Genomic DNA, 16,964 nt, shown 5'->3' with positions numbered 1-16,964 from the left:
TGTTACTAGAATAGACATCGAAAGCATTATAATCGTCATACTCGTCGGATATGTCCATCGTCATCCCGAGTTCAAAGGAACTTAATACAGAGGGGTGTTGAACACTTTGCTGATTGTATGATATGCATTTTGTATATATGTAACTGATGTACGTAATTCGCTCTCTTGCATCCCTCGAGGTCTAGGAAACTCACGTCGCGGGGCGTGAGATCAGAATTGGCCAATTGATACTATCTTTTGCTTGCAATAAATCCTAGCATTGGGAATTTGAAACCTTGTGTCTGGCGCATCTTTTCGTGTATGGTCATTGCCTTGTTTCCATAGAACGAGGGACCCCTAGGGACCCCTTTCAAGATGGCACCCGAATAGGGACCCTCCCCCACTTGCCCCATCGTATACGTTGTAACGGAGTGAAGGTGGAAGAACGGCGAGGACGGGACGGTCGAGCCGGGATCAAGAAGTGTACGGGGCGCCCTGTAAAAGAGAGGAGAGATTCCTTCCGCGGATCTGCACACATTTGATCCCTGATCGACGTACCGGGCCACAGGGCAAAGGAGGCGAGGGTCCCGAGACGAGGCAGAAGCCAGAGAAGCGCAGACACGATGTGGGGAGAGGTTGCGTTAGAACAGGCGACTTGTTTTATCAGGTGAGTCATTCCCCGATTCAAAGAGAAACCTGATTTTTGGTAGTTAGGGGTGTTACTGCAGCAGGTCATTGGATACAATAGAGGTAGAGGTAATGCACAAGGCCGGGGAAATTTGAATAATATGCATGGGGTGTCATTGGGATTAAATCAATGTGCGTACTGTAAGGGGGAAGGACACTGGCGAGCGCAATGCCCACACCTACAGAATAGAGGTGGGTTTGGTCAGAGAAGGCCTCATAGAGGACATCAGGGGTCGAACGGCCCAAGCAGAAGTAACATGCAGCAGGGATATACCAATGGAGGTACTCAAACCCAATCATATGGCCAAAACCAAGCACAACAGAACCAGACATTGAACCAAAGTGTTTCGAACCAAAATCAGGACGGGCAGGGCCAACAGAGAAATGATCAGAGTGGAGGACATTGAGGGGGAAATGGGAATATTTTTGATACACAACCAAACACGTATTACAGCAGTAGCGGCGACTACACATCAGACGATGTGTTATTTTCGCGATAGGACAGTCCACGACAGGGGTCGGAACTAGTGTCTATTCCCGTGAATCAGCGAGGACCCTACGTAGAAATGAGAGTCGGGAATAAGGAGCACCGTTTCCTAGTAGATACAGAGGCACAGAAGTGCTCGATAGACCACCACTTGGTTCCGGAGATACCACTGTCGGGGCAGAAGAATGTTTCTGTAGGGTTCGCAGGTACACTAGTAATTAACCCCATGTCCGAAGCTGTCCTAATTACAATAGGACCATTTACGGAACAGTGTCAATTTCTTTTGACAGAAAATTGTGGAGAGAACTTACTAGGATTGAATTTGTTGAGAAAATTGGGGGCAGTCATACATTGTACGGCAGACGGGGTGTTCCTCACGATGTGGCCTCACGATGCACCGGTGACGGAATTTATGTCAAAAGAGATGCCAGAAGAGCTAAATAGAGTACCAACCTGTCTGTGGGCAATGCATGATAATGATGTAGGATGCTTGAAAATAGAGCCAGCAAAAATAACTCTGAAAGAAGGTGTAACACTACCACGAATTCTGACGTATAAAATTTCTGTTGAAGGTGAGAAGGGATTGAAAAGCATTGTTACTAACCTGGTGAGATTGGGGGTGGTTGAGGAAATCGCAGGTAGCACGTGCAACAGCCCGATTCTTCCTGTTTACAAGAAAGGAGGCAATGAGGTACCCTATCGTTTCATAATTGATCTGCGCGCATTAAACAAAGTGGTAGACCCACAATTCCCTTTGGTCCCAGATGTCACAACAATACTGACAATGATACCGGCCACTGCAGAATACTTTAGTGTAGTCGATTTGAAGAACGCATTCTTTAGCATCCCAGTGGATAAAAGCAGTAGATATCTGTTCCCGTTCACTCTAGGAGGTCGATCATTCACATTCACACGCATTCCACAAGGATGCACAGAAAGCCCGAGCATTTACAGCAGAGCGCTAAAAGAGCAGCTAGACATGCTAGAACTACCCGAAGGTTGCGTACTCTTGCAGTACATAGATGACTTGTTACTAGCTGCTGACACGAAAGAGATCTGCAAAGAAAGTACTGTATTACTCTTGACACATTTAGTGACCCATGGTAATAAGGAAAGTTTGAAGAAATTCCAGTAAAATCAAAAGGAGGTGTCTTATTTGGGATACCTACTTTCGAAAGAAGGGAGAAGATTAACACCAGAACGCATAGAAAGTATTTCTAGTATGCGATTGTTGTCTGCGCTCACGTTTCCAAAGCGCCTAGCTATAGTAAAGTGCGAGGCGCATAAGAAAGTAACATGCAGATTGGGAGAGGGAAACGCGTTTGCAGACAGGATGCGAAGCAAACAGTCACAGATTTGGGGAATAAAATGATGGCAGTACAGACTGAGGAAGTACCTTGTATGATAGAGAATGGAGTTGCCACAGTCAAAGAAATGCAGGCTGAGGCCACGACCGAAGAGATTCAGGGGTGGGCAGAGGGCTCTGCTGAGTTAGATTTGGAAGGATGTTGGGTGGACGAGGAAACAAAGAACTGGATGTTGCCAAATTGTTACATAACTGCAATGGTTATAATGGCGCATAGCCCTACCCACATTTGCGCAAAGAATATGGTACAGCATTTATCCATAGTATGGAAGAATGAGCACATAAAAAAGAATGCAGAAAGGCTAGTGCAGGATTGTATCACGTGCCTGCAACACAATGTAGGAAAGGGAACCGTGACTCCAGCAGGTAGTTTCGGCCCACCCTCTATGCCGTTTGAGGTGGTCCATTTTGATTTCATAGAAATGGAAAGGTGCCAGAACTACAAGTACGTGTTAGTGGTAATCTGTGCATTCAGCAAGTGGGTGAAGGCATATCCTTTAAAAGGCTCTACTGCCATGTCCACAGCAAACGTAATGCTGAAGGAGTATTTCTCCCGGTTTGGGTTGCCTCGTGTCCTGTGGTCAGACAATGGCCCCCACTTTGTGGGCGCAGTAGTGCTACAGATCTCTGCAGGTCTGCAAATAGCGAAGCGATTCCACAGTTCCAGGCATCCCAGTTCTGCCGGGCTTGTGGAGAGACACAACGGAATCCTGAAGTCAAAGATAGTGAAAATTTGCGCTGGGAGCAAGTTGAGTTGGGTGGATGCATTACCCCTAGCGCTGTTGTGTATGCGCACGTCTGTGCAGGCAAAGACTGGGCTCTCCCTCTATGAGATTATAATGGGGAGACCAGCAAATGTATGGTGCGCCCCGCAGCCCAAAAGATTATGTGAGGTCGAGCATCCTATGTTAAGCACTTACTGTGGACTTTTAATACAAAAGTTGCGTTTGATTGATCAGCAGGTGCAGGAGGCGTTGCCGATGCGATATACAGGACCAGGGCACTCACTGGAGCCTGGGAGCTGGGTGCTAATCAAAAACTTTGAACGGAAGACAGCATTAGCACCCAGGTGGCGCGGCCCCTATCAAGTACTTTTGGCAACACAGACGGCCATCCGAGTGGATGGACGGAAGGCATGGATCCATGCGACACATGCCAAAAGATTCCCAGGACTGCTGACAACTTCCGATGACCAGAGAAAGGAAACGGTCTCGGAAACGAAAGAAACTATTGCCAGTCCAGTGCCACAGCATCAGCCTGAGCGAGAAGTGAAAGTTGAAACAAAGCGCAAACGAGATGTGAAATTCGAAGCAGAGTCTGAGGAGACTGCAAGTAAGGGGGAAGGGCGGAAAGTGCCTCAACGTTGCTTAGCGGAAACAACATCACTGCCGAGCGACACAAACCCTGCATTGCAAACACGAGCAGAAACAACGCGTGTACCCCTTTGGCGCCCACCAGTTCTCGCGAATGCACCAAAGCCAGAGAAAGAAACTACATCATTACCACGACGCCCATCGCTGCCCATCATTGTGCCACAGGCTGACACTGAGCCTGATACTGGAAATGCAAGGGCACTATTCACGGATCATACAATAGCAGGAGTGAATCAATATAATCTGCGGCCTCGACAGGCAAAGTGATCCACAGATCTTTGGTGCTTTTCTTTTTGGCCTTTGGTTCTACTCACGGATGGAGTGGGAACCAGGGGCGTAGAGGAGAAAAGTGTGAGAATTGTGCAAGTCGGACAATTCAAGACTCACGGCTCCTCGGTGCACTTATAAAAGTACATGTGTCAGGAGCCAGAGCAGGACAAGCTGGACACACATAAGTACTAAGGGTGATAGAGTACATGTGTCCTAAGCCAGATTGGGACAAGCTGGATGCACATGGTACTCTATCAATAAAGAACTGTTCAGAAATCGTCTGAGCAGTGGGAGAAAGAACAACTAATCTTGCTCGGGAGTGGATAAATGATCCAGGCTGTGAAAAGGCTGGTAGAATTGAACTGTGACATTTTTCGTTGAACTTTTCTGGCATCAAGAACGAAAGACATTCACGACAAACTTCGCCAGCAAGAAGAAGGACGATGAAGAACAAGTCAAGACGGTTTCAGCCTCCTCCTGCACCCCTGCTAAAAAAATAATAGATTTAGAGACTGTAAATTTAGGGAAAAAGCATGGTAAAAGGAATAAGGTACTGATTTGGACATTGGTCCTATGTTTCTTAAGTATGATAGTACCAACAATAACAGCTATTATTCTATGGTTCCTGGAGTACGTACACCCAGTAGAAACACTTTTGCCAAAAACAGCTACTGAAAGCCCGGTTCATGTAATCACTGGTACTTTGCCCCCAATGGAAGAAAGACTTAGAGAAGGTTATGGCAACAATACATTGTTGCACATCATGAACATGACCCATGCGGTGTTAAAGAAAAAAGATTGCTGGGTTTGCGCCCATTTACCACAGCACTGTGGGAAAGGGATGTTCTGGTATGCACAACCATTGCCATTGATTTATTCCTGTGAAGTAACGTTAAGTGCAATGTTCTTTGGGAAATGGAACTAGAGTAATACGGGTCAGATAGATGAGGCCAATATGAATGAATTTGAGGAAGTAATCATGAGACCTGTGGGTTGTTCCATATTCCAAAAAGCTTGCGTGTTTGCACTAGAACCCATGAGAAAGAATACACGAAAAATAACAAGACTAGATAGATTACATAGGCAGAATAGACCAACCCCGCCAGCAGAAAGAACATCAGTAATGACATTTGGATGAGGGGTGAATGGAACAAAGATGCTGTGCCCCCTGCCTATACAGTGGATCACAGCCCCAAAACTGCTCCCCTATGTCTACAGGAAAAGGGTTCCTATAAAGTAGGAACATTTAGCAACTGCCTGAACACAGTGGTTTTAAAACATGAAATAGAACCGTGTACGTGGGAGACCCTGTTTATTTTATATGTGGAGAAAAAGCATATCCATGGTTACCCCGGAACTGGGGAGGTACATGCTACCTAGGTCTACTGTTTCCAGGAGTGTTCCTCTTGGAGACAGCAGAAGTAGCCAGACGAACAAAAGGTAGAACTCAAAGGAGTAGTGAGGATGAATGATAGCAATGGATATAGCCAAATCATTTATACCATTCTTGTCCCAAATAGAGAACTCTTACAATATAAGAAAACTGTCTGGAATATTACAAAAAACAATAGATTCCACAACAGATATTTTATTGAATATGACGTTAGAAGAAAAAGGAATAAGACTGATGGCACTCCAAAACAGGATGGCTCTCGATATAATATTAGTTGATCGTGGGGGAGTTTGCAAGCTCGTAAAAACTGCATGCTGTGTGTATATAGATGACTACTGCCCTACGATATTTAAAGCGATCCGGAAATTACATGTCATAAGTTCCACAGTCTCTACTGAAGCAAGGGGTTGGGGGATAGAATCCTGGTTATGGGGATTATTGCGGTCTTGGGTATGGAAGTTAATTTCGATACTGATGATGGTACTCGGGATATTCATAACATGCTGCTGTTGCATACAATGCTTACCAATAATATGCACTGAAATAACGGATGGATGTACTAAGGGATGTATGCACATGGTGTTGAGAGGAAAACAAACGCATGGCCGGAAGAACAGAGACACTGAGGAAACAAAAATAGTAAAACAATTCATGGCGACAGACATTAATGATGGAGATGATTCAGATATAGATACCCCAGACTCCTCCTCAGAAGAGGAGGATACAATGAATAAATAAGACGTTTGGCACACGGCCAAAAGGAGGGTTTGTCAATCTGGAAAAATGAATACCCTTCATTTGAATGATAGACGTAACTTGATGGCCGTGGGCCAACCGTCTTATGCACCAAATTATAGAAATATAAACTGCTATGCTTGACCGACGAGCGGCCATTTTAAATGTAGCAAGAATCGCCATTTTGCTTGTTAACCATTGCTCATTGCTTTCTGTCTAAAAACTGCTTTGCAGCTTGCAATTCTTGCGAATTCTGCATACTCTGCTCAACTGTTAACATTGTTGTCTGAATATGAAAGGACAAGGTCGCGGGACTGAAGAGTTTGCTGAAACTCCTCATGAGTAGCCCATAGAGGAATGCCCACGCTCCCTCTCTGTAGCCTTGGGAGGAAGCTGCAGGGCATTTAATCACTTCACAGCTGCCAGCCAGTCTCGTGCGATGGTAGAATATGTTAGAATAATACAGTTAAAGGCTTGAATTATGCTTCTCTTACGGCCCCCCTTCGCAAAACCCTTTAGAACGTGTCGGCTCCCAGGACACGAATAGTACCTCATAGATAGCAAAGCTTGGAATGTGGCTCTTCCCCCGTGTACAGATTGCTTCCAAGAACAGAACCACTGTGTTCTAAAAGATGCCTCCGCACTTTCTAAATTGCACATTGTTACTAGAATAGACATCGAAAGCATTATAATCGTCATACTCGTCGGATATGTCCATCGTCATCCCGAGTTCAACGGAACTTAATACAGAGGGGTTTTGAACATGACTTTGCTGATTGTATGATATGCATTTTGTATATATGTAACTGATGTACGTAATTCGCTCTCTTGCGTCCCTCGAGGTCTAGAAAACTCACGTCACGGGGCGTGAGATCAGAATTGGCCAATTGATACTATCTTTTGCTTGCAATAAACCCTAGCATTGGGAATTTGAAACCTTGTGTCTGGCGCATCTTTTCGTGTATGGTCATTGCCTTGTTTCCATAGCACGAGGGACCCCTAGGGGCCCCTTTCAGTGTGGGCTGCCTGCGGGGTATGGTCACGGGTGGGCTGCCTGCGGGGTATGGTCATGGGTGATGGGGGATCCCATGTGGTGTGGGCTGCCTGTGGGTATGGTCACGGGTGATGGGGGGTCCCTTGTGGTGTGGGCTGCCTGCAGGGTATGGTCGCGGGTGATGGGGGTTCCCATGTCGTGTGTGCTGCCTGCAGGTATGGTCACGGGTGATGGGGGGTCCCTTAGGGTGTGGGGTGCCTGCAGGGTATGGTCACGGGTGATGGGGGAGTCCCATGTGATGTGGGCTGCCTGTGGGTATGGTCATGGGTGATGGAGCGGCCACATGTGGTGTGGGCTGCCTGTGGGTATGGTCAGGGGTGATCTGGGTCCCTTGTGGTGTGGGCTGCCTGCGGGTATGGTCAGGGGTGATGGGGGTCCCTTGTGGTGTGGGCTGCCTGCGGGTATGGTCACGGTTGATGGGGGGTCCATTGTGGTGTGGGCTGCCTGTGGGGTGTGATCTCGGCTGATGGCAGCACGCGCAGCCCTTTCCACGCGATTTGGCTGGCACGAACGGGGTACGTGATTTTGCGGGTGTACGCGAGGGCCTTTTCACGCGATTTGGTTGGCGCGAGCGGGGTACGTAATTTTGTGGGGGTACGCAAGGGCCTTTTCACGTGATTTGGCTGGCGAGAGCGGGGTATGCGATTTTGCGGGGTACATAAGGGCCTTTTCATGCGATTTGGCAGGCACAAGAGGGTTACGCTATTTCGCAGGTGTACGCGAGGGCCTTTTCATGCGATTTGGCTGGCACAAGCCAGGTACGCTATTTCGCGGATGTACGCGAGGGCCCTTCCATGCGATTTGGCTAGCGCGAGCAGGGTACGCTCCGATTTTTCACGCGATTACGATGGAGGGGGGCTGTGTTCAGACAAGCCAACATTCTGAAGCCCCTGAGAGGCAGATTTCAGCACTGAAATCGGGAGATTGCATTTGGGGTGTTGGGGGCGTTACTCCCGCAGATGGACGTTCACTGCGCCACGGCTGGTAATGGCTTGGGAAATCCATGAATACGCGTTGCACGCAGATCTTACTTTGCACCCTGGGTGGCGCATGCTGCCTCTCGGTGTGCGTAGCTTGCCCTTCTTCGGTGCTGGATTCTATGAATCAGGCTGTACATTTCTGCACCTAAAATTGTAGGTTACCAGACATTTGGTCGAAAAAAATTGGTCGACTGGACAAATGGTCGAACCAATTTGGTCGAAAACCAAATGGTCGAATTTTTTTATTATTTTATTTTCACCCCCCTTTTTTTGGGGAAAGGCCCCCAACCCACTTTTTTTTCCAAAAAAACCTTTTTTTTTAAAAAACGAAAACCAGAAAAATATATATATAAATTAAAAAAAAAATCGACCATTTGGTTTTCGACCAAATTGCGTCGACCAAATGTCTTTCGACCAGTTTTCAGTCGACCAAATGTCTGACACCAAAATTGTATTAGTGATAAAACATTAAAACACGCCAATTCACTAAAAACACCAAGCTACCAACAGCACATCACAGCTTTTTTTCACTTCTCCCCCTGAACCATACCAACTAACCACCCAACTCCCTTCATTTTTAGATTCGCCAGAGCGCCTGGAGACCATGAGAAATGACAGCAGTGCACAGTGCAAGTCACAATAACATAACAATGTGTAGCGCCTTGAAACTGGTTTCCCAGTATTGTTGCGCTTAATCATTTTTCCTACTACTAATATGCAACCATAGTAAGTGGAGCGGGACTGCGGTGCTAGAGAACGACTAAGTTTCCTTTCATATAAGACTAAGCGCAAGAGTGTACTATTGGGTTTGGGGGCTGTGCCGATGACATTCCACCGGCCCCTCTCCCCTCCCCTCCGAGATTTGATCCTATCGGCTTGCACGGGACTGGGGGCTGGATCTCACACTCCTCCCGCCGCAGCCACGGAGACCCCTGACAGGAGCTGAGGAAAACTTTCGGTGGCCTCCCACTTTGATCCTGTATTTGTGTACGTGGTACACGGGCTTCGCCCCACCGTCAGTCTCTGAAATGTTGAAAATGCCCCTCCGTCAAAGACTGACGGCGCCGCCGCCCGGCCTGGCCCTCCTCTTACTGCTGGCCGGGGTGGGGGCGCAGTACGAGCGCTACAGCTTCAGGAGCTTCCCGCGGGACGAGCTCATGCCGCTCGACTCGGCCTACAAATACGGCCTGGACCAGTACACGAACGAGAACTGGCAGGAAAGCGTCAATTACCTGGAGGTGAGCCTGCGGCTGCACCGGCTGCTGCGGGACAGCGAGGCCTTCTGCAACCTAAACTGCAGCACGGCCCGGTTGGAGGACCCGGAGGGGCACCCCGTCACGGTGTCCCGGGAGGCCGAGGCTGCGGTGGTACCACGGGAGGCTGAGGGACCGGGGCCGCAGGAGCCGGAGGGGCCAGGCGGACCTGAGCAACCCAAGAAGACCCCGGAGACTGAGCCCACAGAAGCGCCCCAGGAGGCCGGCGACCGGTTCGCCGGTTTCCCTGAGCTGCGAGTGTTCGGGGACCTTCTGCAGCGGGCGCAGTGCCTGAAGCGCTGCAAGCAGGGGCTGCCCGTCTTCAGGCAGTCGCAGCCCAGCCGCCAGACGCTGGACGAGTTCCTGGAGCGAGAGCCCTACAAGTTCCTGCAGTTTGCGTATTTCAAGGTGAGAAGACGCGCATCTCTCCCTTATATCTCTCTATCTTATCTAGGCACCGTCCTAGTGAAGCCCATCTCACACCCTCCGCTTCTTCCAGATTCCACGTTCACCCCTCCCTGGGCGTGTGCTAGCAGAGTTCGCCAAGACTGGAATGTGGTAGTGGGCGACACCACGAAAGGCACTTCAACTGTACGGGTTTAGTACAGTTTTTAGCCAAAGCGAGGCACAGGATCACACCTTCATCACATTCATGCATGTCGGCACGCTTTTGTTTGTGCAGTAAAGTGATCACTAGAGTTATGATAGAGACAACCAAAGCTTGATTCCCCGATCCCTTCCTTTATTGAATTTACTATGCTCACCTTTTTAGATTTAGACGTGGAAAGTGTTAACATTTTTAGAGGGTGGGATGAGAAAATGACATCCATTAAATGAGTATCAGCATTGGTGTTCAAATCGGTAGCTGCTGCAGGGGGCTTGCCCTTCCTTTAAGATGGAACGTGTGCAAGGCGGTGGGCTGGGGAGGAGCTCTGCAGTCCCTCCCCCCTGCTGCTTTCAGGCCTCATTGTAGGGATGCTAAGGCGCTGCCACGTCCCAGGATCTACCGGCCCGTGCTGTCATCAGCACTGGGGTTTTCCAAGGATGCAAGAAGTAATAATAGCTCTGTTTATATGTAACACTGGAGCTGCTTGTCCGATAAAATAAACCTAGATCTGTGACAGGACGCATTCCACGGGATGCTGCCGAGTAGGAATGTCGATGTATTAATGTCTGTGTGAATTAACACTGTTTGGGTAAAAAAGAACTACAATGTCACAAATTCTTTAAGAAATACAGATCGGGGTAGTGGTAAGTTTGTATTAACTATACGCTTTAATTTTGCTTCATCTATATTTTATAAGGCTTGGTACACACACACTGTTGTTTATTTTGGGGTTCCAATTCTATAATATGTATGATAAATACTGTTACATTGCAAAGCAGCCCTTGGGTATCCAGCATTAACCAGTGAGCAGGAGCTACCACTGCGGAGCAAGGTACACAGCCTTCCAAAAATCTAACTTCCACATAAGGTGCAAACCTATCATTTCGTCCAATATTTATAACCACTTATGCTTTTAAATGTCGTGTCATTCACCATAGCTGTCAGTTTGTCCATTAAAATATCTTAGTTTCTGCATCCAATCGCTTTTGTGGCACTGTCGCACCACTCTGTTTCTGGACATGTGCCACCCTGCCCGCCCTTAGCATTGTTGCCCACATTCTTGGATATCTGTAAGTGACAGAGTCCCTGGGAGGGAGACCTAGCAACATCTGGAGGGGGTGGACAGGGAGGGCTTCATCAATGATCTCAGACATCCACCCCAATACGTACTGTTGGATGTGGGTACATTTCCACCACATGTGTTCTCTCGAGCCCACCAAGCCATACCAGGGATGACCCTGCAAACATTTGGGAAATCTTCAAGAACTCTCTATGCCACCCTTGTAATACTTTAAAGTTGTGTTCCATGGCTACTGTAAAGAGGTTCCAGTGAAAATCTATTTTATTTATCCCCCCTCAAGCCTCTTCTGAGAGTTCCTCACCAGCTAGTTTGTTCCAGTATTTTTTTTTAAACCATGCCTGATCGTTTTGTTGCTTATGTTCAGAACCGTATAAAGCCTGGACACAATTCCTCTCCTCATTTTTGAGGTATCTAGTACTTTCTCAAATGGTGTTAGCAGGACTTCTTAACTTTTTCCCCCATCTAGGGTCGGTCAAGATTACCTTCAGACGTAGGTATTCAAATATGGTGATCTTGTCGGTACCTAGTACCTATGCCACTGTGCCATAGTCTAGGAACTCCTCATCCCTGAACAGCTGTCCTACCCTTTCCAATACTCTCTCGGACCATGCTTGTGCATTGCAGAAGCCTTTGCGGAATCTTATGTCTGGACCCCAAACTGATGACATTGGGAAGGCCATGTGGACAGGTTCTCCGTGTGTCCCGCGTCCCTCACCCCTCCCTCCAAAGGAACCACAACACTCCCAGGCTACGGTGGTCTAGTAGCTTATTCGGTATGTTCCTATGGGGCCACTCCCAGTGTAAGTGGGGTTCCCTGGATATTCCCTCTGATGAACAGGTAGCGTCCCTGCGGGTACCTTAATGTTGCTTCCGTCTTGAGCCCCAGTGTATTGGACATGACAATTACCACCCCTCTCCTTTTGGACGCGAATGAGGCTCGATGGACTCCCCATCCCGCCCTTCCGGAGAGTTGGCTCCGGCCCCCTCACCCAGTGTGTTTCCTGTAGGCAGAGCAGGTCTAACTTAGCCTGTGAGAATTCCCGAACCAGAAGAGATTTCTTCGTCGGAGAGTTGACACACTAGCATTCAAGGAGCCTATCCCCAAGGTTTGTAGCATGTCAGCCATCGGGCTGCTGGAGACTCTCCTTTTCACTGGGTACCTTGTGATTTGCAAAAATATATATACTTCGAAGTAAACAAAAAATTATTATCTTTTGATTGAAGAAATAACAGCAATATTAGGATTCGATTGTTTTCAAAATGGTTTTATCCACAAAAATTATATCAAAAAAATAAGTCTCATATAATTATGAGAGATCACTAATGCTTTCTTAGTGAGGAAGAAATCGCCACATTCGCTTTTTCAAACAGACCAACACATTGCCAATGCATTTCGGAATTCAATTTCCTTCATCAGGGCAGGTCTACAGATCATGTGTATGGGTATATAAATTCAACAATAATAAAGAAGACAGTTCATCATGGTACACAAACCATCACACAATAGTGTAAAAGAACACATGTTATAATATCAATTACATACCATTCAGTCGAAGTCGCACGTGAATAGGGTAGAAAAAAATAGAGAAAAAGAGAACAATAAGGCTCTGTACAATATCCATGGAGAATAGTAACATGAATGCAGAAAGCATTTTACCTGGGTATGTGAACTTGAATACATGGAGTGTGTCGTGGTGCATGTAAAACATGTAAATATCAGCAGCTGCCTGACGTGAGTCAGCGCAGAAATCCAGCCGTCAGAAGATTGGCTGCAACCAAAAAGCATACGAGTATGAGAGCCGGTGAAGTCCGTAATTAAAAAAGGAGAGAGTTGCAACGTTAATCGCACTTACCGTGTGCAACGCAGGGGACAGGAGTTCTCCTCTTGCTGTCTCGCGTTCGACTGAGGCTTTCGCATCGAAGTGTTGCCGAGGCAACGCTTACATTTATTACCACGTGACCGCCAAGCCGCCCAGATGGGCGCGCGGTCACAATTGCAAGGCTGCTATGGCGCCATTAAGCTAATGTGATGAAGATTCAGACATTTACCTGATCTAATAAATATATATGGGAAATAATGGAGTGTAAAAAGGAGAAAAATAGAGAAAGTGGAAGAATGGAAACGGAAGAAATACTCAGTTGTGGATAATGTAAGTCACATCATGGAGAAGAAAATGTCATGCAAATGGTGACATAATGGGCAGTAAAGAACCAGGTCCAAAATTCAAAATATGCAACAGTATCAAATACACGTGATCAGTATTGCTTGAATTGAGTTTTCACATTATCATATTTAAGACCACTGTTGTATAAGGTGACGTCTGAAGGCGGCACCTTGGGTCCTAGACGCAATGTCCAGGAAAAACAACAGAATGGCTTAAAGGTCCACAGTCATTTGGTATACAGGATGGCATGCACAAGGTAATCTTGAAAGTTGAAAACCTATTAGACAAAGCAGTATAAATGATAAGAAACAGTGGTAATTAATCTCTTTGTTGATTCCATTGGGAGTCAAACACCCAAGTCTATCAATCCAGAAGGTCTCTCTGCGGTGCAACCGCTGGTTCGGGTCCTCATGCGGACTGTTTCTTGCAAGCACTTCTAAAATAACAAACCTTATCTGAGTCAGGTTGTGTCCATTCTCAACCCAGTGGCGTGCTACAGCCGAGTTGATGATAGCATTCCGGGTGCAAGAACGGTGCTCGTTCCATCTAGTTTTGGCCATTCTTGTGGATTGGCCCACATAGAATTTCCCACATGGGCATTTAATGCCATAGATGACATTGGTGCTGTCACAAGTTCCATAAGTTTTGAGCAGAATCTTTTTCTCTGTTCTGGATGGTTAATGGCATTCCCCTTGATTATTGAGTTACAATTAATGCAGTGAAGACATGGAAACGTTCCAGTGCGTTGAGTTAAAGGTGCCTTGAGATGTGGTCTTGTCTGCACCAATTCATCTCTTGAGTTCCTGCTGCGCTGATAAGCAAACACCGGTAGTTCACTGAATAAACTTTGAACCCTGGTATCATTTTTCAGGATCCCCCAGTGTTTACTATTGTTTTTTTTTGATTTTGCTGCTCTGTATCGAAAATTTGGATACAAATACAGGTGTCTTCAGTTCTCTCTTGTTCTTGGGGTTTTGAGTAGATATTAGGGTTTCACGTGCCAGGATGCTCACCCTAGCTGACGCTGAGTCAAGTTCCTCTTGTTTGTAACCTCGTGCCAAAATTTTTTCTTTCATAATCAGTTGTTGGGCATCACTCGTGGTGGAGGTGCGGGGTTCTCCCTCTCCTGCTATTTTTGGGGTTGCTAATATTCTTCTTCAGGGATGGGCAGTGCTCTGTAGTGTAGCTCGTCAAGCCTCTGCTGGTTTTTCCCTGAGGTAGTGCGTTATGTTGGTTGGGTTGGGATCAGTCACTCCAATGCTGCGGCTGTCTCAGCCCTTCTTCTCTGACCAGGTCCAATGCTTTAGGTAGGCGCACTCTGGCCTCCCCGTGGGGTGTCCCCCGAGACACTAGATCCTGCGCACCCTCCTGGAGCATTGCAGCTTCTCTCCTGGCCTCTATGTCCCTGAGTTGGCTTGTTCCGCCTGACTCCCATGGCCTGGGGGAGGGAGCGGCGGGGGGCCCCTCCACCAAGACGTGTCTGAGTGCCTGTGGGTGTTTGGGATTACTGTCCAAGGCTGTCTGTGCAGCCCGCTCAGAGCCAGTCAGCTGTGGCTGAGCGAATTAGTGTGATTGTCAGCACACTCCGGGGGTTCGCCGTTTCGTTTGGCCCCATGAGGAGTTTGGCGGTTGCAATCCCACCGTGGACGGATGCCTCTAGGCGTTGTCCTTGTCCGTCCCAGCTTTCTTTCCCCTTACGCACCTGGTGACTGTGAGACCCGCTCCTTGGGGACACAGGTGATCTGCTGTGGCCACCCCCCGTGGGCCGTTTCCCTGTGCTCCATCTTTTGTTCTGCCCCGGGCCTGGCTCACCTCATACGCTTCGGGCTGTTGCAGTTTCCATTCAGAGCTGGGGGACGGTGCAAGTATCACATCGACACAGGGTCTTGGCGCTGTATCTCACTCCATTGTGCCGCAGGTATTGTGGGGTGCATTGGAAGCACCAGATCCGTTGTGTGGGGGCTCAAGTTCCTTTTCCACCCAGCGGGGACGGAGCGACGCACAGAAGTTGGCACATCTCTGTGCCCCCTGGTGGCCGTTTTCTCCCCCCACAATGGCATTTTACCACATTCCGGGTATGTGACCCACAGGCCGTAGCCCCTGCCAAACCACCCAAAGTAGCCAGGGTCCATCGGCTAGGGACTGCTTAGAACTGGCCTTTTTCCATCCCCGCCAGTCAACGGGTCCAATTTATTATCATCCGGACCCAGGTCTGAGACCTTCCTATTAATTGATTGATGGAAAGTCCAACTTGACCAAAATTGCAATGTCACAATCGCTGAGACTTTCAAATATGTAATCTTTCACAACATTGTGGCTAGCCTTTAAACATTGATTCATACTCCTTTTCGAGGCCAATACACGCAGGAATGCACAAATTATTTCGATGCTTATGTTGAGATTATTATACCTCTGTGCAGACCCAGAGCAAGTAAGCTATATCTGGCGTATCTTTGTATAGCTTTTCTCTCATTTGAGAAATCACCATTTGCTCATGGGAGAGTGATTGGGACCTACATTTTCGGGGTACTGAAAAGCACACACATAGAACATCTTGGAAGTAACTGTGATATTGTTTGGGAGATCAGGAGTCCTCTTTTTTTTGTTTTTTTAAGGTAAAAAGCCACCTGTAACCCTCATTAGGAGCGTCTGAAATTCATTGCAGAGTTGCCTGAATTACAGGGGCTACTGTCCTATTAGAAGCAGATTTATGTAGTTTCGTGCGTGGGTGCTGCGTGTATTGTGCTTGGGGTGACAGAGGGGCTTCCTAGTTGGTACCTATGCTGTTCTTTGTCAGCCCCTCAGACATTTGCAGACAAAACCTGCCAAAAGCTCTGATTCCCTTACAAGAGAATCTTTGTCTCTTGGGAATCTTTCACATTCAGTACAAGTTGTCCTGTCTATGGCTTTCTGGTGTGCGGTCAGGAATATGTGTGGCACCCTCACCACAGACTACAGGGAGTAGGCCCTGGGTGGAAGACTCCGGTCTGGGGTTTTGGTTGGGTTACTCCCTATGGACCTTCATTTCTAGCACCAGGAGGCAGCATCTTGAGCACTTAAGTTCTCCTCTCTGGTCCTCTTCTCTCAGAAAGAATGTCACCTTCTTTGCCTACATATTGATTCTAAGGAAAATCTGCACCTCCCAAACGCTCACCAACCTACAACCGTCAACGTCCAGATCCTCATTGCAGTGCCTTGATTGACATGTATGAGGATGAAGAAACAATTATTTCGAAAGCCATACTCCACATATATATATATAATATATTAAAATGTTTTGGTTTACAATTCAAACCTCTCTTATTAACATATTTTACAAAACTCTTTCTACTTGATCTCCTTTTAACAATAGTCTCTCGTATTTGTCTTTCTCTGCTGTTGCTTTCCTTTGCTTCTTTTTTGCTTCATTATCCATGGCGTTCCTTATCCAATTTGCCTGTTCTCCATTGTTATTTCAGAAGGATATCGGAGCAAATGTCGTTTTTTTCTTATTTCCTGCAACCAATGTTGCCCATCAATCTTCGGGTGATAATG

General features: G+C 47.2%; 1 protein-coding gene across 1 annotated transcript in view; it reads left to right on the top strand.

Moving 5' to 3' along the window:
- The first annotated feature begins 9,125 nt into the window (after window positions 1-9,125).
- The window catches only part of CRTAP (cartilage associated protein), a 332,976-nt gene continuing 325,137 nt past the window's right edge, over window positions 9,126-16,964 (top strand). The window contains exon 1 of the mRNA XM_069613133.1: window positions 9,126-9,985. Within this exon, the coding sequence (XP_069469234.1) occupies window positions 9,353-9,985 (633 nt within the window). The 5' untranslated portion in view covers window positions 9,126-9,352. The remainder of the gene's footprint in view (window positions 9,986-16,964) is intronic.

Source organism: Ambystoma mexicanum, chromosome 5p (assembly GCF_040938575.1).
Source record: "Ambystoma mexicanum isolate Mex_15411 chromosome 5p, UKY_AmexF1_1, whole genome shotgun sequence".
Lineage (NCBI taxonomy): Eukaryota > Metazoa > Chordata > Amphibia > Caudata > Ambystomatidae > Ambystoma > Ambystoma mexicanum.
The sequence above is the reverse complement of the archived record's forward strand: the minus strand, read 5'-3'. Positions and strand labels throughout refer to the sequence as shown.